Genomic DNA, 25,917 nt, shown 5'->3' with positions numbered 1-25,917 from the left:
GGATTACTCTCTAACCTCATCCTGGGTTTTCATACCTAAAGCAAGAGAATGGGTTTGGACATTGGGATTTGACTCCTCCAGGGTTACTAATGATACTTATGCCTGAATACGTTGTAAATCCCTGTCACTTTGTTCTTTATCCAAGCTAACCTGTTGTTTTAAACTTGGAATAAAGAGAGGAGGCTTGAGATTCTGATGACTCCAACCAAGATTGTAAAGCTTCTGGAGGCAAGCTGTTACAGATTCTTGGATGGTCCCTATGCTTCTCATCCAAGCCCTTTGTGGTGGAATGAGAAAGCAGACCCCTTTTATAGGCATCCTCAATTGTCCCATAAATCTCTTTGCGCATTTGCATTATGTCCTCCCATTCTTGGTCTTCTGCCACAGGAATATCATTGTATTCTGTGCACCTTGTTAGAGACATATGCTCTCCTGTGCCCAGTCTTTGACAATCATTTATTACACCCAGATTAGTTATACACACATCCATGTCATTGCTATTAGTCCTTTCTGATTCAGAAGCTTCAGTTCATAAGGACTTCGGAATCACACCCTGAGCCAAATATTTCTCTATTTGATCAAGAGATGAAGACTGGCTGTACCTCTTGCATGCATGATTACAGCATCAACCATCATGCTTGGTGCCCTCAACATTTCTTGAATTGTTGGACCATTTTAAGTTATAGAACATTCTTTTGCCATTCCTATCTCTCTGGATGAAGTTGTTATTAGCCCTGCCAAAGTCTATCTGTTGCTTATATCTACACGTTCATACCAGGTGACCTGCCTTCCCACACAGATAACATTTTGGAGAATAGGTTTTGGGCTTGGAGACATTAGCAGGTTGCCTGAACTGACTACGTCCCCCTGCTGGCCTGGAGGGTGAAGTTCTTCATTTCTTCAATTTCTTTTTCCTTCCTAGCCTGCTTTAGTTGTCTCTTGAAGTCAGCTATCACTGAGTGCTTTTCTGAATCTGACTGCCTGGCTGTCCTGACTTCCTTTTGTTTTGAGTCATGTATATAAGATGCATGCTGCCTGATATCCTCTACTGGCAATGATTTGCACTGAGGACAGTTCTGCCTAAAATAGTTCTGGACTGGCAGTGAAGCACCCTTCACGAACTGCCTCCTGATATGATCAATGGTCTCTGGGGCATTCACATCTCTGAGGCCTAATATTGTTTTGGCTGCCTCAATTACCCTGTCAAGAAATCTGCTAGAGTGTTCTTCTTCCCCCTGCCTCAGTTTCTCAAATTTTTACCAAGAATTTGGTCTTTTGGCATGCAGCCACATTGCCTTGAGTAAATCTGTCCTGCATTGGACTAGGTATCTTATATTAGTGTGTGATATTAACTCTAGGTCATGGTGGGCCATGGGCCATGCAGTGAGATTGGGGTTCAAGCAAGTCTCTGCCAAAAATTTCTCTTTTTCAGAGGGTGAATAAAACTCCCCCCAAAGAATCTCCACATCATCAAAACTGGGGTTAAAAAGTGTGAAGACATGCTTCATTTCTTTTATGCTCTTGAAAGATGAGAGGAAGAACTTGGGGAAATGTGGGAAGCCGATAAGAGAATAGATAAAAATCTGATACTCCTCTTTTGACCCCTTTTGTGATCCTTGTGATTTCTTGTTGAAAAGTATTGTGGCCTAATTAAAAAGATTTAAGTTCCTAGCAAACCTGAATTTAAAGGGTTAACGCTGTTCCCCTTTGTCCAGGAATGCAGCTACAGCCAAGGCCAAAACTTTAGCAATTCAACCCTGAGAAAAATACTCCCCAACTTGGCTTTCTGATAAGAACCTAGTCAAAATTCAGCCTTGGCCTTGGTCTGTTCTGAAGCCAATGAGACTTTTTGTGTTTTGATATGACATAATTGTAACTTCTGCGCATCTGCAAAGTTTTTTTTTTTGGGGGGGGTCCTTTAGTGTGAAATGAGTCTTGAAACATATATAATAAACTCCATGCTCCTAGAGCCAGAGCTGGAAGTATGAACTAAAAGACAACTCCCATGTCCCATTGTTATTTCCTTATCAACTAAACTGTCCTTATCAGATTATCTGGAGATGATAAATAGATCTTGAGAGGGAAATGCCTCCTGAGAACTTCTAAATCATTAGGGGTAAAGGCCTTATAAGATTTGACATGAACAATACAGATACTGTGGTCTCAGTTCTTGGTTCTAAAGCCAGAGTCTGGGTGTCCATAGCAGCTTGTGATTTTTTTGCTTGAGTTGGTAGCCCCTAAATATTTCGTCTCTACAATCTCCAATTGGAGGATTGTATGCTTGTCCAATTCTTTCCCTTCCCTGATTTGTTTGAGGACTTGGAATAGTAGCTTCGTGTTTTCTACCATTTCTAGGGAGACAGAGTCAGGTTTTGCATTTGAAGTAGAGCCAAAAAGCAGCCAGAGATGTGAAAGGACCCTCTTCAGGACTATTAAGGATGACAATAACAAAAACCAGAGCCATAACCGTAGGTATAAAACATATAAATTCTGCCAGTGTTATGGCACACCATTTGCAATAATCATACAGTTCTAACATTTGGTGAATGAACTGGGACACTTTGTGAAACCAAAAATCAACCACTCCCTGCATAAAAGCATGGAGAAACTAGAGACTATAAACAACATCCTAGCAAAGCCCATTTTCAGTATCCTTTGTAAGTGATTAACCTAGCTGTGTTCTCCAAACTGTAATAAGGGGGTAAAGTGGCTGATAATAGGGAGCTGGTGGTACAAGTGAGACACCTGGGCCAGGGAGCCTGTAACTACTGTAGCTGGTGATTTGAGACTGTCAGGGATGTGTAGCCTGAGCTGTGATTCCCAGTCAGTCTCCCTGCTATCTATAGGCTCCTTTAAGGTGGAGAGTGAGGAGCCCCTCCCTGCTGGAGTGAAAGCAGAACTCAACAGGAAATGAAGCTCACACACTTCCTGAACAAAATGGATGCTTGCCCAGTACTTCCTTTAGAGTCAAGTGGTTGCTGTCCTCCCCTCTCCTCAGCTCCTTAGCCCAGGGTGATGTTATAAATAATTATAGAAGCTCACAGTTTCAGGCTGAGGGTTTATTTAAACACAGAAGGGAAAACTGAGGAAAGAGGGTTTAGGGTCTGGAGAAGCTATTGCTAAGGGCAACTGGCCAGTGTTGGCAACAGACCTAGAAGGTAAGGTCAGGCTGAGGGAACCAACCCTCAGCCAGAGATAATTTACACTACCCTGATGTTAAGTGATCCACCAGCTAGACAGACATACTTGTTAAGTAGGTTAGGGGTGACCCTATTCCTAGGTTGGCTTAACCTAATTCCTGCCCACGTTCCACCTCTCACAATCCCTCTGGGGTCCCCAAGGGAAGTCAAGGGGTAGCTGGGTGTCTGAGTGAGGTCAAGGAAATCAGAACCCCCAGGTTGGTTCTGCAAGGGTATTTATAGTCCCAGCTCAAACTGTCAGGTCTTGGGACTGGCACCTGCTGGGCCAAAGTTCCATTATCCTAACTAACAGGATTGCCTAGGGTAATTTGCAAATGCAAGAGATCTTGCATAAATCCTGCATTACAAAAAAATATAGAGTGGTTTACCATTTCTTTCTCCAGCTCATTTTACAGATGAGGAAACTGAGGCAAACCATCATTAATTAACTTGCTCAGGATTACACAGCTAGTAAGTGTCTATAGAAGAAAGTCAGATTTGAACTCAGGAAGATAAGTCTTCCTGACTCAAGGTCTAGCATTCTATCCACTATGCTATCTAGCTGCTACAATTAACAAATTCATACTGGATTGTATTGGATCCAATCTTGTCAATTCAAGCTGATATAGAGTCCTAATTTGCTCGATCAGTGGTAAATGCATTAGCAATCTGTATTGTATATGTTTGCATACACACACACACACACACACACACACACACACATATACTTTATTTACCAATGCCACATGAAGCCAATTAAGATATATGTATAATTTCTCTAATGATAGCCAGTCAAAAGATTTAGAACTAGAAGTGGCCTAAAAACTCATCTAGTCCCTGTGGAATACCAAGTTCCAGAGAAGCTGGCTTGCCCCAAATATATAGGGAATAAGTAGTCCAGCTAGAATTGAATCGAGACCCATTCACTCCAAACTCAGTATTTGTTCTGCCTCTTTACATGCATACTGTTGACTGTGGTTAAGAGAAAAGATATGAATTCCTCAGGAACATACAACATCCAAAATTTTAAATCTATATATCACTAATGATGGACCAGACCAAATTTTTGCAAATGAGTGGCAAGGATATCAGTCACTATATAGCCAATCCTATTTATAGTCATAGCATCTATGATATCTTGGAACTGATAGCTACAAGAAAAAAGAAGGAACATGAGAAGAATAAATTGCTACTCATTCCATAGAGGGAAGGAGTTTAAAAAGGGATGCCCTAAAGATTGGCTACTCTGTTCTAAACACTACAACTGAATTGAATCATTTTGTGATTCAAGAAAGAAACAGCAATCCCAAATATTTCAACAGATGAAGAGGTAGGATAACTTTTTAAAAAGTAATAGCTTTGTATAAACAAGTCAGGGAAAAGACATAGCAGCAAAGAGGAACAAAAAGATATGAACTCAAAAGCAACCTTAAATTAGATAGCTGGGCAAGACAAGATGGGCATTCATTTTTTCAGCTAAACTCTCAAATGCAATGTTATCCAGGCTACCCTCAAGGAAGAGCTGGCACGTAGCTTATAACAGAAGGTATCTGAGTGAGACATTAGGAGAAGTCTACTAATAGGAAAACATAAAAATGGACTGTAAAAAGAGGTTGTAAATCTGTTTCAGAAAAAGAATTTTACACTTTTGGGGTAAAATCTGACACAAAGACTCATGGACCTCAAGAGTCATACAAACAAGTATAAATTTGCATAACAACTTGAATAGACTTTTAAACTATATACAGCGGCAGTCAGGTGGCTCAGTGGATTGAAAGCCAGGTCTAGAGACAGAAGGTCCTGGATTCAAATTTGATCTCAGACACTTCTAGTTGTGTGACTCTGGTCAAGTCACTTGACTCCCATTGCCCAGCCCTTACCATTCTTATGCCTTGAAACCAATACACAATATTAATTCTAAGACAGAAGTTAAGATATATAAAGTTATATTTAATTATACTTAATATGTATGTATACATATATATATATGTGTGTATATATATATATATATACACAAACACGTGGTATTACAACAAACTGTACTTGTATATTGGTTCATAAATTCTGGATTTATATCATTTGACTAATGAGAACTTAGATAACAGAAATTTAATGATGGCTAGCATTACCATTTATATATATGTATATATATATGTTTATGTTCATGCTAAACATAAATTTCCTTAAGTAGTTGTTTGTTCTTTGTTTTTGAAGAGGATCAATGGTATCATGGGGTGATGATTTCAACTTGCACGTCATTTAAATGAGTCAGAATTGTACAGTCATTATCCTCACTCTCTTCCAGAGTCATCAAAATCCAATGGCAGGACAAGAGTCAGGACCACTAGTGATGGCCAAGAGTACAGTGGATGACTTTAGCATCTTCCACATCTGAACAAGTTCTAAGTGCTTCATAGCACCTGCTTCAGCTGCCTTCATAACCACTGGCACATGTTTTTTCTCATCTTCCCATTTTCTGGGGGAACTCTTCACATTTTAGGGTAGACTTCTCCTTAACACTTCTTTTTAAGGCTTTTTGGTTGCCCTCAACTTCATTTACTTCATTGCTAAGATGATTTTAACAGGGTGTGACTGCTGCTAGTGCTACAGTTTCATGGAGTCACAGGTGAGAATTAGGTGAAAGGTAGAAACCATAGGTAGATAAGGAACCCTGAAAAGGGCTCATTAAACTCTCATACCAGAGGTACTAATCCTCCCCAAACATCCTACAATCCTTGAAGTAGACATAAAAAAGGTATATGGAATGTTTACAAAGGATCATTTTGCAAATATATCATTAAAATGCTTAAGAGATCTGGGCATGAAGGCACCTTAAGTGTAATGAATCGCTTCTACTACAAAAAAATACACATATTTTTGCAAAATGTTAAGAGGAGATACAAAAAGTAGACAGAAAAGGAAAACATCTGGTTTTATTATTTATAAGAGTGCCATAACTATCAACTCCCTTGCTGCTGGCAAGCACCCCCAAAACCCAAGCAGATAAGCAAAATCAATTTAACATTAGGAAGACAGCTGGCTCAAGTTCTTTCCTTCCCAAAGGGTCATCTAATTTTCTTCTACTTCAAATGCATAGTTCTTGCAGCACAGGAAAAACATTGTGTTCCTTTGAAAAACAGATAAAGGGTTGTGTTTTCTGGTACAGCAAATGTAAAAACTACTATGAGGAACATTGCTTTCTCAATATGGAGGGAGAAATGGTACACACTTACATAACAAGAGTTCTGTTTGCTTAAGAAGTCGTTTCATTAAACTCTTCAGCAAATGAAGAATCTTCTTGTACTTGCCTAAAGCATGTCAGCACAGGTACAGAATTTTGTCAAGTGAAAACATTGCCATTTTTCTGACTAGGTTAGCCATTTTTGATCACCATGCAGATGTCTGAGGAAGCCAGGAAGAGTGTTCTGTTTCATTAGCAAGCTAATATGCCCATACCTTCCATGGCTAGGGGAGCATCCTAGTTGTTTGTGGAAAAATAGGTGTGGGATTCTGATGAAAACAGAATCCAGAGAAATTGCAATAAATTCCCTTATACTACTTTTAATATTACCCCTGCTGTATGCATAATTTGAATTTTTAAAAAGTTTATGCTTTAAAAAATTACCAAGGGGATTAAGTAGAACAAGTAGGCTATTTGGAGAACCATGAGGAACAAATGGCATTAGATAAGCAAACAATGCCCTCCAACTTTGTTTATTCTTTATAAAATAATTCACAAGATCAGTGGAGGAAACGAATACACTTGATACAGATAAGCTTGACTTCAGAGATGTATTGGACACAGAACATTTAATAAACACTAATGTAAATGTCTCAGCTCCAAGGGAAAAGGAACTACCTGACCACTTCAGGGGAAAATCTGGTTTATGTTTACTTACTCTACGACTTTCTAGAGTAAAGTCTTTTTATAGACAGATTATATCAAGGAAATAAGGTAGTGAAATATGAAACAAGAATGACATTTTTGTCTTACTTTAAATAAGCTGGCTTAGCACCTAGGTAGAAATAGAGGCTGGTATAGATATAGGCAAGGGATGAAAAGAAAGAGAAGAAAGGGCAGACAGAGGAAGCTGAAGCAATGCTAAGCTATTATTGTCTCCCATTCCTATATCATCACTATTAATTGATGCAGGGTGGCTGAATTGAATTCACCTGGCTGTAGAACAAGTTCCTGGTCTTAGAGTATCTTTGGGGACTGGATGAACACCAAGGAAATTATATGAAAATTTAGAAAAACACATAAGCATTGTCAAATCATTACATTTGTACACAACAATATTCAATTTTAATGATGACTACAGAGTTTCTGCTGCAGTAGGATCAGTAAAGAAAGGTTTCATGGAGGAGACAGAGCTAGAAGAGTGTTTTGAAGAAAAGGTATTTTGGTTTGGGAAAGAATGAAAGGAAGATAACAAGTATTTATTGTGCCTACTATGTGCCAGGCACTGTGTGAAGTCTTTTACAAATATCTAATTAGATTCTCACAATACTCCTGGGAGATAGATAGATGCTATTATTATCCCCATTTTACAGTTGAGGAAAATGAGGCAGGCAGAGATAAAGTGACTTGCCCAAAGTCTGTGTAAGGCTGGAATTGGACTCAGTTCTTCCTGATTCCAAACCTGGAACTCTACCCAGTGATCCACCTAGCCGTTTCTAAAGATGTAAAGAAGTCATCTCAGGCAGGTTATATATCCCTTCATGGTAGTTCTGAGGTGAGAGTGGGGAAAACACCTACTAGGCAAAGGAGATCAGTAAGATTAATCAACTCTTTCCTCCACCAAATGGAAAATAATTGATAATGAAGTGGCAAAGAGGCCTTTCTTAACTGGTCCCTAAGGGTATATGAACAACAGTTATGTCGAGAAAAGATGGTAAGGGAAATATGCAAATAAAACAAAGTATGTTGTATGTGTTACAATATTTTGTAGGCATTTAGGTACTATGATCACTTGGAAGGAGTTTCCCTACTGATGAGATCACAGAGCCATTAAAGTATGAGAAGCTGGAGAATGTCTTACACTCTTATATTTGGGAAGGACATTAGATTACTTAATTTGAACAAATGCTTTTCTTGGCATACCCAAACACAGAGTTTGCATTTCAACCTGAAACATTCCTGCTGACTGGCAATATCAATTTGAAAAACACATTTTAATTGAATTCTTTGGATGATGCCAGCTGTCTTTTACTTTGGAAGATTTTGATTGGATGCCCTCATGAAGTATGCCAGGGAGGAGGAGTACAGAGAACTAAATACAATNGAGAGAGAGAGAGAGAGAGAGAGAGAGAGAGAGAGAGAGAATTTCATTATAAAGAATTAAAGAATTTAGTGGGAAGTGATGAAGAACTGAGAAATAAGTGGCTAAGAACAGGGGAAAAGATATTTTAAATATTTTTCCTGTGAAATTAATTTCAATTTAGCAAACACTTATTGAGCATCTTCTATGAGCAAGGAATGGTGCTGTGTACTTAGTGATACAACAAGAGATACCACTCAGTCTGTTCTCAGGCACCTTACAAAATATTAAGGGATTCTATACTTGGATTAGATTAGGGGGCCAATCACATCCCTTTCTACTCTTAAATTTCATGATACATGTGATTTTGTGATTCTGGGTAGAAAAAAATAACTATGATACAAGGAAGAGTATGACAAATTCAGTGACAAAGTCCAGGGAAGACTCTGAAAGAGATGTGTGGAACTTGGATCTTAAAGATAAAGAGGAAGAGATAGCAGCAGGAGGAGATGAGTGGTGGTAGGGCTAACATTCATTCTATTTTTGGAAGATGATGAGAACATTTGAAGAAAAAGATCATGGAAGGTTGAGAATATGGGATAAAGCCTAGTACATCTGGAGCATGGACCACATGAAAGGTAATAATAAGAGACAAGGTTGTACTATATAGAGCAAAGTTGTGAATAGCTTTGAGGCTAGGATCAGGAGTTTCTAGTTTATATGATAAGCAATGAGGAGACAATGAAGGATTTGAATAGAGGAATGGCATCAATCCACCAATAAACATTTATTAGGTGCCTACTATGTCCCAGGTACTGTGCTAAGCATTGGGCATGATCATAATGGTGCATTAGGAAGACAACTTGGGTAACTAGGAAGTACAGATTAGAAGGAAGATAGAAACTGAAGGCAAAAAGGTCAGTTAGGAGTCTGTTATACTTATCTAGGCAAGGAGAAATATGGGTTTTATGTATTACAAAAACTACTACTCATAGTTGACATGTTTATAATGCTTTAAAACTTGCAAAGTGCTTCATATACCTCATTTCAGTTGTATCTATTTGAGAAAGAACAGTTTCAATGAGGGTGAAGAGGTTCTGAGAGAAATTGAGAAGGTAGGAATGATAAGATTTGGTAACTATATTAGAAATATAGGGTAAGAGAGAGAGAGAAGTATTAGATTATCCCCAAGCTTATCAACTTGGGCAATTGGGAAGATTGTAGTAACATTAATAAAAATAAGGAAGTTAGAGAGTCTGGCAAGTTTACTAGGAAAATGAAAATGTCATTTATAGACATATTGAGGTTGAGGCACTGATAGGACACATAGGTAGAGTGTCCTAGAATGCCACTGAAAACATAAGACTGGAGCTCTGTGTAAAGATGAGGGCTTGAGATACATATATGGGAGTAATGTGCTTAAGATGATTTAGAAATAGAAGACATCTCTGGGCAGCTGGGGAGCTCAGTGGATTGAGAGCCAGGCCTAGAGACAGGAGGTCCTAGGTTCAAATCTGACCTCAGATGCTTCCTAGCTGTGTGACTCTCGGTAAGTCACTTAACCCCCATTGCCTAGTCCTTATCACTCTTCTGCCTTAGAACCAATCACAGTATTGATTCTAAGTTGGAAGGTAAGTGCTTAAACAAATAAATAATGAAATAGAAAGAAATAGATGACATCAACATGGAATAGAACACAAAAAGAAAACAATGTTTAGGAAAGAACATTGCAATATACCCTTATATCATGAGGATGAAGAGGATGAAGGTCTAAACTCCTTCCAACCTAACTTCACCACTTGGCTGAAACATCTGTCTCTGAGGTAATAATTGACCCACTTGGTGCTAAATCCAATTCCTTTTTTTTAAGTCCTCATCCTTCTTGACCTCTCTGAAGCTTCAACACTAAAGGAATTTCTCCTCATAGACCTGGTTCCTAAACCCTACCTACTACAGAATTATTTTTACATCAAATCTAATTATTCTTCCTATTTTGAATTTGTTAAATATTACCAATCCTTTACTTAATACTTAAAGTCCAGAGGTGGTAGAATACAAAAGCAGTAGAACTCTACTGCTTTTGCCAATCTTAAGACTGACAGATTTATTCCATGATATGTCTAATTGTTTCTTCTGTTCAACTAAAAATTGTCTGAGGGTAATCTGGATTAGCTAGTCTTCACACAAAAATCTCTGAAGACTTTTTCCCCTTCATTGCTTTTGCTTCCATGCTATGGCTCATAATCTCTTGTTCTTCATATTTTACAGGTGATCTCATTCTCTAAACTGGTGTTGCCCTTGGCTGCCATTCCTTTCTTCCTGGCAAAGAGATTAAATATTAGCTTTTTCAGTCATTGTGGTACACCAGACTTGGTGATTGCTTTGAACTGATGAGGGGATAAAGGACTTTTCAAGAACATTCAAGTATGTCTGATGAAAAGACTGGAAACTGAGTAGAAACTCTGAAATGCAAACATGGAAATCAAAAAGGCAAATTATTTGAGAAGGGCCTATACAATGAAGATGTATTTACATTCTAATAAAGAGAGAAGAAACAAATATCCCTTCAGAACCCTAATGTCTTCAAAGGTCATGGAGAGAGTTGAGTAACACATAGTGCCTGGGGGTAATTTTGTTCTGGTTTAATGATCTCAAGCAGGAGTAGCCGAACTATTTTTTAAAGGGTCAGATAGTAAATATTGTAGGTTTTGTGGGCAAAGGCAAAATCCAGAATATTTTTAGTAACCATTTAAGAAGATAGGGAGCAAATTGCTACAAAATTCTTATTGATAAAATTCCAAATATGAGTAGAATTTTTTGGTAATTTTTATTGTTCTTTAATTGCTTCAGTCATGTCCAATTCTTAGTAACTATTTTTAAAAATACAGGTCTACTAATGAGAGGGATAGAATACTTTGGGGGAGAGAGATAACCTGTCACTTAATTGGAGTTCAAAGTTAGTGCTCCCTATCATCAAAATTGAATGCAAATGTTCATTTCTTAATGATGATCATTAAAGAAATTTTATGTTTCATCTTTGAAAATGTCTTTTCATACAGATAAGGACTGCCAAATACTGAAATCAATCCATGAGCATTAGGTTTTGAGGCTGAAGGCTAATAATCTTAAATTAGTTTATTTTTTCAGAAAACATTTCTTCAACTGCTGCAATCAAATAGGATTTAATCAACTAACCATTAGTAAATGTCTTTCTCTTTGTTTGGCTAACAAATGAGCCACTCAGAGACTTACTTTGGTTGCAATCTTATTTTCATTTTTTTATTTTTCTCAAGAAATCCTGTAGTAATAAGATATTCCATTTTAAATTTTCTAATTTTTGACTGCTATTTTCCTTTGAGTTAAAAATATTAAGTGTTTGGTTTGGTAATGTCAACATATATTGGATTCTTTTATCATAGCTGAAGAGCCATTGTATGATATCTGAAGCCCACCTTTCTCTTCTTTTTTTGATATAATGAGCATGAGCTGGTAATAAAAAAGAAAAACCAAATGGTGTACACCAAGGCAATACTGGTACATTTGAAAAACTGTTGATCTCTTGTAAGGCTGCAGCATCAAGTAAGGAAGGGGTTGTACCGAGTCTCTGTTGCAAATACTCAACTCTACCATTGTAATAAAAATTATATGTAAAAGAAGCATAGCTGTATTCCAATAAAACTTTATTTCTGAACATTGAAATTTGAATTTCATATGATTTTCTTCTGTCACTAAATATTAGCCTTCTTTGGGTTTTTTCAATCATTTAGAAATCTTAAAAAAAAATTTAGCTCATAGGTCATACAAAATCAGGCTGAGGGACCAATTCAGCCTATTGCAATAGATCACTAATACCTGGTCTTAAGAGAAGAAAGAAAAATATCCTAGGAAATAACCAAAGAAAATGGGGAGGAAACATATATAATAAAGGTGTATGAGATGATGTATAAATTAAGCAATGGAATGGGACTTTTGTTGCAAACCAATTAATATTTATATTCCCGAGGAGAACTTTAACTCACTGTATGAACTTGGATAAGTCACTTAAGATTTTTTGGCCTGTTTCCTCCTGGGCAAAATGATGGGATTGGAAGAGAAAATCTTTAGATAGTATAGAGTTCTAATATTCTATGATTATATAACTAGGTAACATTTAATGTCTTTTCACTAAAATTCCAACATTTTATGAAATATATCTTTTTTTCATTTGGAGAGCAGAGAATCCTTTTGCAACATTTTCCCTTAGCCCTATTATAAGAAATCCCTTGCTTCTTTTTATTCATAACATTGTTGAAAATCTGATATATTTAGTTTTTGTTTTGACTGAGACAAAGCATGGAGTGAAAAAAGTGTTGATCTTTCAGCTCTCCTTACTTAAATCATTTCACAATTGTTCACATTAAGTGCCAAAAGACAAACTTATTAAATGTGTGATATGATCAATGTACATTCATATAATCCCCATGAGGCATAACACACTAAGATATATGCTCTCCAAAGGAATCTTTCAATATCATGGAGGATGGAGTCAACATGACATAGCATAAAGGGCTAATTAGGAGACCTCAAATCCAGACTAACTCTATGCCTTGGCTAAATCACTTCTCTTCCTGGGAATTCCATTTCCTCACTTATAAAATGAAGATGTTGAACTAGATTCCCTGTAAGAACCTTTTCAACTTTATATCTACCATCTTATAAAAATCCAAGTGGATGAAGAATATCTACTGTCCAGATTATTTTATGCTTTTAGATGGATAACTTATTGACCTGGTTCATCAAACAGTATATCTGGAACAGATACAGCAATGGACAATGAACTGGACCCAAAATTGCATAGAAATAAAAGACTAGGGTATGTTATATTTTGTAAATTGTGCTTTAGTGACCATAAACTTCTCTCTAAAATAAGGGCCCATGTTTTTAACATTCATTTTCTTCTTCTGATGGTATAGAGCTGTCATGAAATACCAGTCTCTTGAGAATTAAAGTTACAGAGGTCATACTAAGGGTGAATGACAAGCATGAGCAGCCGCCAATATATTACCATTGAAGAATAGTTTGGGACAAATGGCATAGAGAATGTCACTAGAGAGATATATGACTAGAATAAGAGGTAAATCAGTCATTTCAGGAGAACCAGAGTTATCAGATAGACAGCTTGAGTTTTGCATCAGTACCCATCAGTGCATTGTCCTAGAAGTTCTCCAAAAAACTGATTGGATCTATGGACAAACATGGACAAGAGTCACACAAGATGTGATCATCATGGATACATTGTGATGCGTCCCAGTGGAGAGTGAATCCACATCAACAAGCTCATAAAGCAACTGAAATAGAAAAAATTATGCAGTACTTTGAACAACCCCAAGCTTTTCCCTGAAACAAAGGTCCATCTTTTTATCATCAACATTCCCCCAGTATAAGTACTCACTAAGGTGTTATGTTCACAGCAGGCACTCAAATATAAAAAAAAAAACTCTTAAGAATTTATGAAACATGACTATTTCAGAATCACAAATATCTCAGGGGAGTAATTAGGAAATTTTAGCCCTATATATGAGATTCTGAGGGTACTGGAAGGAAAACAGATATTATTACAGTTGTTCATAAATGCTATACAACAAAATTAAAATCTTTATCCTAAGTCTTAGGTGTCCTAAGGTATCATAGTAGAATTTGTCTAAAATTAGCATCAGCAAAACCGCTTCCCCCACATTTTATGTCTTTTTTTTTACCTTTTTTGGTCTTTAATTGCTTGCTCAGTCAATATTTTCCTCAGTTGTTCCAAGCGCTGAATATCTCTCTTTTCTATTTCTTGCCACTTCTGTTCTTTTTTAGCCCAGTACTCTTTGATCTAGGGTGCAAATGTTATATGGCATTTAATACCAAAAGATTTGTAAAGACAGAACACTAAGGAGAAAAGCAAGAATGGCATTATCTGTTGGGAATTACAGTCAGAATTGCGTTTAAATGCCAATTTGTCTTTTTTGGGTTTCCTATCTTCATCTAGAACCCAGCAGCAAATAGAAAATAAATTAAAACATGAGAGTAAAGAAATCCAGAGCAAGAACTTCTAAGGTAGCTCATGCTGGGACCTCAGTTTTTAATCTCTGCTTAATATAATTGACTTTCAGGGAACCATTGTAATACAACTGTATTGTCTCTAAGGTTTATGACCTACTCATTGCCCAAGAATATTTTTATCCTATTATAGCAATGTAGTTTTTTAACAAATATGGCATTAAAAACTATTATTACCTTAAAAGCATGATTTTATTTATGCTAATGGATAACAGGATGTTGAAAGCTTCATGCTTTAGAGGAAGTGGCAGGAGGTAGGTGGGAGGAAGGAAGAAAAGGAACAATGAACAAGTTGAGGTATATAGTGGTTATGTGTCCTGTGGTCTAATAACGGCCACATCTGACAAGTTCGGAAGGACGATGGTGATGAATCCAGTAGGCATTTTTCACCTTCCTTTGTAGAGATTGCATTTCATAGCACTAGGATTTAGAGCTAAAAAGCACCTTAGAGATCATCTTACAATGTTGGTGAAGTCGTGTCACAGCCCACACTTGGGGAGCTGCTTAGTTCCCCCTCTTCCCAGCGCCCCACCCCTCGGTCCAGCCACCCAAAGCAAGCACTTTCTCCCTCAACTCTCTCTGGTAATCCAGGGCTCACCTACAGCTTGAATTTACCTTCTGGGCACTCAAAATGGGAAAAGGTTTGCCAATGAGGATTAGACAACATTCCTTATTTTAAAGATGGGCAAGCTAAGGCCTTAAAGGTTAAATGAATTTCATAAAGTCACATCTTTCATGATAGTGAATAGCAGACTTAGTATTTGAAACCCAGATGTTCTGAGCCCTAATATGGGGTTAGTTTTACTACACAGCTTTGCCTGGTAAAACTGCTCCATTTTGGTGCTCTGATTACCAGTTTGGTGATGCCCTGATGCAGAGATGCTCCCTATAGGAGGCTGGGAAGATGTGGGTTATTTGGTCAGATTGCAGCAGTAGATAAAAGAGTTGGACTTGGAATCAGGAGAAAGAGGTCCAATGATGCCTTAGATGTTTACTAGCTGTGTGATCCTGAGCAGGTCATTTAAGTCTCTCAGTCCCAAGTTTCTCATCTATAAAATGGGAATAATAATAATAGCACCTGCACAATGAGGTTGCTGTTGTAAGGATCAAATGAGATCAAACACATAAAATGCTTTGTGGATCATTAAATACTATGTGTATTTATTATTGTTGTTGTTCAATTGTTTTTCAGTAGAATTCAACTCTTCATCACTCCATTTGGGATTTTCTTGGCCAACATACTGAAATGGTTTGCCATTTCCTTCTCTAGTTCATTTTGCAAATAAGGACACTGAGGCAAACAGAGTTAAATGACTTGCCAGGGTCACACAGCTAATAAGTGTCTGAGACCAGATATGAAGTTGGGAAGATGAGTCTTCCTAACTCCAGTTCCAGTGCTCTATCTACTACACCACCTAGCTGGCCACTACCTGTAAATTGTTACTACTATTTTAAGGAGATAGCTGTCTATTTTGCCACGGGTCAAGCTGATGCCCCAGAGCAGTGAAGGATAGTATCTGGACTACTCCTCCTATTCCTTCATGTTGGCAGCAGTGGCCACTTCAAGGTCAATTATTTTGTGTCTGCTGAAATGGAATCTCTTTTTTCCTCCCACTGCATAAGGAGAAACTGAATAATCTCCATTGCTTATTATACCTGCCCACCCTTCCTAGCTCCAAGGTTTACCACAGCAACAGGAGTTATAGGATCCTGGGAAATGAGAAAAAAGAAAAAAAAAACACTTCAAATACCTGAACCAAGACTGTAGTCTCCCAGGAGCAAGATGATAGAAGTGCTAATAACAATAGCACTTTCTGAATTCTTGCTGAAGGATTGTATGGTGGGCACAGAATCACAGAATTTGGAGGAGAAGCCAGAGCTTACCTGGTCCGATCCTTACCTGGATGGATTCTCCATTACAGTATTAGGAAAGGAGGAGTCATCCATCCTTTGCTAGTGGAAGACCTCTGGTGGAAGGAGGGAGGGGGAAAGGAATATCCCATGACCTCTCCATTCAACCTATTCCACTTTTTGTCAGTTTTCATCATGAGGAAGTTGTTCCTTACATTGAGCTGAAATCTATCTCTCGTTTTTCACCCACTCTTAGTTCTGCCCTCAGAGGATAAATAAAATCAATCAAATGCCTCTTCAGTGTGACACTCCTACTTAGTCTGGTCTCTTTGAAACCTGTTCTCTCAAAATCTAGAATGCATATCAAACAATATGCCCAGTTTTTCTCCTCTTTATGACTAGTGATCCCAGTTCCCATTATTTTTACTTTAGTAATTTATCCTTCCTTATTGTGCAGAATTGGGTCCAAAATGGAACTTCACCTTCTTTTTTCCCCCAACTTTTGAAAAATGAAATTAAAACAAGACAAAAATGTAATCACCTTTTCTTTCACCAGAAAGTCCAATCACTATCTACATCACTGACGTCCCCTGTTGCCACTCTATCATGCCTCCATGCTAGTTGGTGATAGGTCCCAGATTCCTCATGTGTTTTCTCCTTCTGGTTCTGTGCTATGTGATATTCTTTCATGAAGACGTTGCTTCTGTTTATTCTCCATGGATCCTTACTCAAATGCTCTCCATCATGTGCCATCATAATTCTCTGTTTATGGATTTCCTCTTGGGAGTGTATTGTCTTAAGCAAAGCTTTCTACCACTACCATCTTATTACTACTCAGTTTCTTTCTTTTTTTTTTTTTTTTACATTTTTAAACCCTTAACTTCTGTATATATTGGCTCCTAGGTAGAAGAGTGGTAAGGGTGGGAAATAGGGGTTAAGTGACTTGACCAGGGTCACACAGCTGGGAAGTGTCTGAGGCCGGATTTGAACCTAGGACCTCCTGCCTCTAGGCCTGACTCTCAATCCACTGAGCTACCCAGCTGCCCCTGTTCAGTTTCTTTTGAATAAGCTAAGCCTTCCCACTGACATATAACAGTCCTGACCTACCAAAGGTCTCAGTGATATCGATGAGGTCAAGTTTAGTGCATTAAATTAAGAATTCTATTTCACCTTGTTTATTACTCATGATTATACATCTCAGGCCATAGATTTTATCAGCAGCTAAGTGGAGAAATGGCAATGATGCTGGGCATGGAGCTCTGCTATCCTGGTACCTCTTTTTGTCTCAGTTTCCCCAGTTGTAAAATGAGAATAATAGCAGTGCCTATCTACCAAGATTGTTGTGAAGATTAAATGAGATAATATTAATAAAGTGTCTGACACATAGAAGGCACCCTAGAAATGCTAGCTGTTGTTGGTGATGTTATTCTCCTGTGAATTACTAGTCCTCTCTGCTGATATTCTCCCCTAGACTGTAGTTGCTACCCTCTGTGAAATATGACTTGGCAGATGCATGCAAGTATTTTTTCTTTTTCCCCTCCCACCTCAATTATAATTTTAAAGAACTCTTGATTAGATTCCCAAGACTCTAAGAAAATATTTTTCCCAGTCTTTCTTAAGTGTGCTGCTCCCTTTTCCAAGAGTCTCCTCTTCATACATCTTGAGCCACAGCTTAAAAATCCAAATTGTATTCTCAGAAACCAAAGCAGTACTTGCCTTCCTATATCTGCCTTTCTTTAGGGAATTTTCAATAGCAGTAGTCATACATATATTAGCCATGACTACCAAGGTCTTTGGTTGTTTCCTAGGTCTTTATAATCTTTAACAATGTTTTTGAGGTTCCCCCTGGTCCTTTGTCCCTAAATGAATCACCAGAAATGTTAGGTTGTCATGTTTAATAAGTATTTGGAAGCCCTCCAACAAGTCCCAGACATGTGCCACAGGAAGATAGGACTCCTCTTGGTGGTTTATATAGAGTAAACAAATAGCTGCCTTGGTAGCCCTCAGCAGGGTTATCAACCACTACTGCTCTTCTCATCTTCTGCTGACGATTACCGAATGGCTTCTCATCTGGTGGAATTTGTGTCTCCACATCTCTGCTCCCCACAGCATCATTCCTGGAAGCACAAGAAATGACTTCCTTCAAAGATGGCTTGGCTTCTCCCTCATCAGGGAAAGTCTCATGCTTATTACATGGCACTAAATGTTATGGGGGGGGGTCATCAAATTTCTGTGTCACACTTTTCTTCCCTCCAACTTTTGACAAAGGCAAGAATTCCTGTAGGCTTATTTACAATCTTCCCCACCCCATCCTCTTTGATTCTTCCAGAAAGAAGCAATTCTCTTCTTTCAAGGAATATTCCATTCTTTCTAATAACTTGGAATATTCAGTTGAAATATGTTCTGATAAACCTTTTTACTTTTACCTCTAGGATAAAAATTATTTTGCTCTTCAGATGTGTAGTATTGACAAAAACAAAGAATAACATATTCTCTACAGCTGACTTCCAAATTCACTACTAAAGCAAGTCCAAGAGAATTTGGCCTTCTTTCTAGTCATTCCCTTGACCAACACAAAACAGCGTCCTTGGAGTTTTAGGATTCAGAACATGACTATAAGATCCAGTCAGCATGTTTTACTTTGTCCTTATCACTAGACTCTCTGCCCCTACATGCTGTGTGTCTGAGGGTAAAGTAAGGAGGCTTACTTAATTCATTTAGCAGACACAGGGATGCAAGATGAAGTCGATTACCTGATAAAATGTGCACATATCCTTTCATCTTGCCTTTGCTCTCTAGATCTTTCTTTTTATATTCTGGGATGCTAGGCTTTGATGTCATAAGAGGACGGCATACTATGAAAGGTATTTCTATTGAAATTAACCTGTTAGGAAATGCTGGAAAGATCTTCAGGAACTGATGCAGAGTGAAATAATAGGAGAATACTGTATATAATAACAGCAATATTAGATGATGATTATCTATGAAAACTTGGCTACTCTCAGCCACACAACAATCTGGGACAATCCTGAAAGACTTATGACAGGGAATGCTCTCTACCTCCAGAGAAAGAACTGTTGAAGTCGTCTTTCACATCAGTGTATTTATAGTTTTATTTTAGGGTTTTGGTTATGTATGAGTGTGCTCTTACAACAATGACCAATATGGAAGTATGTTTTGTATGACAATAAAAATTTTTTTAATAAAATATCATATATATATTTTAAAAATTAACCTGTTGGGGTTCATCACAGTAGGGTAGATTGGTTCCAGAATTTCACTAAGCACATTTTCACTATATGGGACCTTCAAAGATCAACTTAGGATTATGACAGTTTAGTGGGGGTATATTCACCAAGCAATAATTACAGTTCTTTTAAGATCCAAATTAAAATCGGAACAGGTAGCATTCAACTAGCACTATAGGGAATGTATCTAGATGCAAATTTTAAATTCATTGCTTTTTTAGATTTTAACTATATAATGTTGTCTCTATAGCATTCTAATAATAGAGTTAGAAAGCTAATGGGAATAGTAGAGAAATTAAATTTCATGTCTGTTGATATCCAAGTAAGTTTTTGAGAAGAAGTATATGGTTGGGGCAGGGGGAGTAGCGGGATGCTCTTATTATTCCCTCTATTGCTTATTAGATGGAAGATGTTGCTCTTATTTCACAGTTCCGTATTTCATTCATTTTGGCAAAGTTGTGCCAATAAAAATGTAAATAACCTGCAGAAACTTCTCTCCTTATATATTCATAAGCCAAGCTACTCCTTACTCTACTACAGTTTTTCAAAGAGCTTAAGAATATTTTATGTACTAGCTTACTTTTATAATCTTCCAAACAATTTGTTTCTTATTAAAAAGGACTTGCCAGCAAGCATCATTTTCTATGCTATTAAAGTACATCAAAGTCTAATAAAAAAAAAGCTTGGACTATAGCTACACAACTGTTAAATTATATTTTTTTCATTGCTACTTCTGGCTCAGAACTACTGTAATATAGCATGAAGGAGAAATTGCTTTTCACACATGGAAAAGCACAAGGTTAAGGTTAAGACACTATAATCAGGGAAGAGTTTAGACCATGATTTCCAACTATGACATATTTAACTTGTGAAAGAAAAGAACTTCAATTTTGTATTTCTCTCAATGAATTAATTTCTAGGGCACTAATGAATGGCATGGACTTGGTGGCATGACACAATCAGTTGTTAAAGTCAATAAGTGTTTATTAAGTGCCAATTATATACCAGGCATTGTGCTAACTGTTAAGGATACAGAGGATACAGAGAAAGTCAAAAGACAGTCCCTTGTCTCAAGGGGCTCATGATCTAATGGGGGAAAGAACATGAAAACAATTACAATCAAACAAACTATAGACAGGATAAACTGTTGATAATTAACAGAGGGAAGGCATTAACATTAAAAGGGATAAAGAAAATCTAACAGAAAATGAAATTTTAGCTGGAATTTGAAAGAAGTTGGGCAAACAATGATAAAGAGATGAGAAAGAACATTATTACAGACATCAGAGACAGTGATAATGCCCAGAGACTGGAAATAGACTATCTTGCGTGAGGAACAGCAAAGAGGCCAATGTCATTAGATTACAGTTGGAGGTGGGGGATGCAGTGAGATGTAAGAAGACTGGCTGGAAATGTAGGAAGGGGACAAGTTGTGAAAGGCACTGAATGTCAAAAGAGGATTTCATTTTTGATCCTGGAGGTGATAGGGAGCCATCAGAGTTTATTGAATATGGAAGTGACATGGTCAGATCAGCACTTCGAGAAGATTAACTGATTAATGAGTGGAGATGCACTAGAGTGGGGAAAGAGTTGAGGCAAGGAGACCATCTAGTAGGTTACTGTAGGCTAGGCATTAGGTGATAAGGTCCTAAGCCAAGGTGGTGGCATTGTCAAAGGGAAGGAGAGGCATACAAGAATATTCAGAAGGTAAAACCAACAGGTTTTGGCAAGATTGATTATGGGAGGGAGTGAGAGTGAAGAGTCAGAGAAGATATATGAGAACCCTCTATATGTCACCAAAGTGAACATGAGTGACTGGAAGGGTGGTTGTACCCTTGAGGATAATAGGAAAGATAAGAATTAGAAAGGGTTTGGGGAAAAAATAATGAGATCAATTTTAGACATTTTGATATTAGCATATCTATGGTTCATCCAGTTTGAGATGTCTAATAGGCAGTAGGAGATACAAGTCTGAAGTTCAGAGGAGAAGTCAGACCTGGATAAATAGATCTGGAAATCATCAGCATAGACATGATCATTGAAACCACAGGAGCTGAGATCATTAAGTGAAATAGTATAGAGGGAGAAAATAAAATGGCCCAGGACAGAGCTCAAGAGGATGCCCATTTTTAGCAAACATAATCTAGACAAAGATATAGCAAAGGAAATAAGGAGTGGTCAGAAAGGTACAAGGAAAACTGGGAGAATGCAGTGTCATAAAAAAAATCTAGAGAGAAGAGAATATCAAGACAAAGAAAGTGATCACAGTGTCAAAAAGCTGCAGAGAGATCAAGAAGAGGATTAAGGAGAAAAAGCATTTAATTTGGCAATTAAGAGATCACTGATAATTTTAGAGACCATTTTCAGTTGAATAGGGAGAACAGAAATAAGACTGAAGAAAATTAAGAAGAGAGTGAGAAGAAAGTAAATGAGAAGAAAGGATATAGGTTATATATGGAATTCTCAAAAAGTTTAGACACAAGAGAAGAGATGTGCAATGATAATAGGGATGAATGGATTACATGAGGGTTTGCTGAGGATGGTGGAGCCCTGAGCATGTTTATAGATAATAGAGAAGCAGGCAGCAAGCAAAAAGAGATTAAAAATAAATGAAAGAGTAGGGATAAAGGGGGCCAGTTTGAAGGAGAAAACAGGAAAGAATAAGTTCCTTTGTGCATTTGGAAGGGTTTGTCTGTGCAGCAAAACATAAACCACATATATTTCTTGAATGCAGTAATAACATTACTGTTGCTCAGTAGTTTGTCATGTTCAAATACTATTCATGACCCCATTTGAGATTTTCTTGGCAAAAATACTGAGGTAGTTTGCCGTTTCCTTCTCTAGCTCATTTTACTGATGAGGAAACTGAGGCAACTAGGATTAAATAATTTGTCCAAAGTCACACAGATAGTACATGTCGGAAGCCAGATTTGAAAACAGAAAGATGAGTCTTCCTGACTATATATATGCACGCAATCCACAGTATCTAGCTGCCCCAGTAACAGCATATACTAGTTAAAACATGCAAGTTAAAGCACACTTTTTTCATTTTCTATATTTTCATTGAGTTCAAAAACCACATACATTCTAAATTTTGTCTGGTTTGAGCTTGAATATGTCAACAAAGAAAAGTATAAATTTGCCACGTGTTAAATTGTTACCCAAACCTATGCCATGTATTAAAGATATACACCTTCCCATCTACCCCTAAAAAGAAAACAACTTTAAGACATTTTATTAGTATTCAGAATCCTCTTCTGATGCCTCATCATTGTGGGGAAGCTGTCTTTGATTCGTGAAGTCTATTCCAATGAAGCACAAGTTCTAGAGATTCCAATTAAAGCTGAAAAGGATTGATACATATTGAGGTCCAACACTGGACCTTATGTCTGTCATCCAAAGACTGCCCTGCTCAATTTGGAGCGGTCTGTCACCAGAGGGTTTGGACTCCGGTGTGAATTTTTTTGGTGATAGTAATTCATTAAACTAAAGGACAGTATGATCACATTCTGCTTCTATGGGGACAGGGGGTCCCTACACTGATGAAACTCTTGAGCTCTAAAATAATGGAATATTTGGAAATTACCATTCCTATCTTATCTTACCCTGTCCTGTCCTGTCTCTACCTGACACATTTGTAAATACGTATCATAAAAAGATTCACTGAAATGAGATTTTATTTTGTCCTGGGAGAGTTCAAATGGTGTCAGACTATGTCAGGCATCTGGTCAGAGAGCAAATGCCTCGCAGAATAATAATGCTTTGCAGTTCATTTATAATGCAATTTCCAATTTTCAAAGCATTTTCTCATATCTTATTGAATCTTCAAAATAAACCCTATGAGATGACTAGGGCAGGTGTGAGTATCCCCGTTTTAAAAACAGAAATGCTATGGGATCAGGAAAGCTGAGTAATTTGCCCATGGTCAAGCCTCATTGGCTCTTTATTCAGCCAATAAAGAACATTAAGAACTGACTTGGTCACCATAGTTTATGTAGTTCCTTATAAGTAGCAGCAGTGTAATATGTTGAGTGTGGTATGAATCATTATAAGTCAAAGATTGATTAATGTCTTATAATTAATTTCAATGTTAATCATTCATCAATTTATTACATCCCTTATTATTTCACCAAGCAGTTCTTGGTGCAGAGATCTCCTAATTCAAATTTTGGTGTCCTTTTACTAAAGCCATGCCACCTTGCTTTTAGTAAGCCAAATGATGAATAATCAGCCTAAAGATCACTAGAGAGTGAGAATTAACGATAAATTGTTTGCCCTATCTAATTTTCCTCTGAAGCGTATTAAGAACATTTCTTCACATAAAACAGATAGTAACAATCTTATTCAAGTGAGGGCAATGGAAACTGTGTAATTTATAGTGATAAATGCACTAGAGCTAGTCTTTCATTTAGTTTTTTTTTTGTCAATTACAAGCTACAAAGTTAACATTTCCTTTAACTAATAGAGAGCATTGTAGCCCAATATCTTGCTGCAAATAAATGTATGAATCTTGTATAGCTTATTCATTCTTAAATAACCTGAGAAAAGGGGGCAAGCTAGATGGTTCAGTGAATAAAGAGTCAAGCCTAGAGATGGGAGGGCCTGGGTTCTAATCTAAACTCAGATATTTCCTAGCTATGTGACCCTGAGCCAGACACAACCCCAATTGCCCAGGTCTTACAACTCTGTTGCCTTAGAACCACTTATTATTGATCCCAAGATGGAAGGTAAGGGTTTAAAAACAAAACAAACAAAACACATGAGTTAAAAAAATGGTACTGAGGCTTGTATCTTGAAATGTTTGCAATAGAATTCTCCTCCTAACTTGAATATATTTGTTCTGTTAGATATTTCCCAAAGATCAGTCAGATTAGTCACTGCGGTTGATTGAAAAGTGGAGGATCAAGGAGCCATTTTTCCTTGCTTTATTGCTAAGTCTACTAACAGAAATCTGCGGATCTCTAGCATCTCACTTTTCTCTTTTTGATCAGAGTTCCATGGGCAAATGATATACTCCAGCTAATATACCCCAATCTTACCCAAATTAGTCAAGTGATCAACATAACAAAGGGAAGCATGATTGCTCTCATATTTACCCCCTTGTTGTTGCTTGTCCTTCGTTTACAAAAAGGATCGATGACATCACAGGTGGCAGAGTTACATATAGTCGTCAGCCTCACTCTCTCTTCTAGAGTTATCAGAGTCCAGGGGCAAGACAAAAGTCAAGACGATGCTAATGGCCTTGGATGCAGTAAATGACCTCAGCTTCTTCCATTTCTAACCAAGCTCTAAGCACTCCACAGCCTTCATGGCCATTGGAGAATATTGTTTTCATCTGCCCCTTCTGTTGGAAGAAGTCTTCATATCCCCCCACCCAACTTACCAATGACTTTGAGTACTGTTGGTTACCCTCAACCTGGTTTAGCCCATCTGCCAGGACAATTTACTGAGATGTGGCCACTGTGCATGCTAGAGCTTTTTGGAGAAATAGGTGAGAGCTGGTTGACAGTAGACATCAAAGAAAGAAAGCATCCCTGGAAGGGACTCAGCAAACCTTCATACGTAAGGTACTAGTCTTTCCTGAACATCCCCATAGACCCCTTACACTGTCCCTTTTATATTCAGTTTAAAGACAGAAACTTTGGCCTCAGATTTTTCCTAGTTATGTCACCCTGGGCAAGTCACTTAACCCTGATTGCCTAGCCCTTGCTACTCTTCTGTCTTAGAATTGATATTAAGATAGAAGGTAAGGGTTTTAAAAAATAAATACAGATAGAAACTTAGGTAAAATGTTTTAAATCCAGATCTTTAAGGCCTTCAATTCATCCACCTGAAAGCCCTCCATCTCTTATCCATCTCTCCAAATTTTATCCAAGCCTTAAGACCTAGCTAGAAGGCTTATCAGAGACCCCTGTAAATTCTTCTCTGGTCTCCTGAGAACTTTAAAGTGATCTTGACCTCATCTAAACAACCCAAGCAATGACAGGAAGTCCTTGAACTTGCAATTGAGTAACAGTCCTAGAAAAAGGTGCTATAGATCGAAATGATATGCTTCATAATAAGAGTTTATAAGAAAGATGCATATGTTTCTGGACCACGGGCCTGGTTTTTTAAAAAATAGAAACTATGACAATCATCATATATAATTATAAAAGATCTGCTTTTGTAATTTAGCATAAAACTTCCTGGTGCATAAAGAAAATAAGACAATACAGTAACCAGTAACAAAATTCATCTTCATTTAGTTATATATTTATTAATCAGAAAGGTTGTTTTGTGTGTGACTATTCCCTAACC

General features: G+C 37.5%; 1 protein-coding gene across 1 annotated transcript in view; it reads right to left on the bottom strand.

Moving 5' to 3' along the window:
- The window catches only part of CCDC148 (coiled-coil domain containing 148), a 279,583-nt gene that overhangs the window by 44,985 nt on the left and 208,681 nt on the right, over positions 1 to 25,917 (bottom strand). Inside the window, exon 11 of the mRNA XM_044669112.1 lies at positions 14,176 to 14,294. Within this exon, the coding sequence (XP_044525047.1) occupies positions 14,176 to 14,294 (119 nt within the window). The remainder of the gene's footprint in view (positions 1 to 14,175; positions 14,295 to 25,917) is intronic.

The sequence above is a fragment of the Gracilinanus agilis genome, chromosome 3, assembly GCF_016433145.1.
Source record: "Gracilinanus agilis isolate LMUSP501 chromosome 3, AgileGrace, whole genome shotgun sequence".
Classification (NCBI taxonomy): domain Eukaryota; kingdom Metazoa; phylum Chordata; class Mammalia; order Didelphimorphia; family Didelphidae; genus Gracilinanus; species Gracilinanus agilis.
The sequence above is the reverse complement of the archived record's forward strand: the minus strand, read 5'-3'. Positions and strand labels throughout refer to the sequence as shown.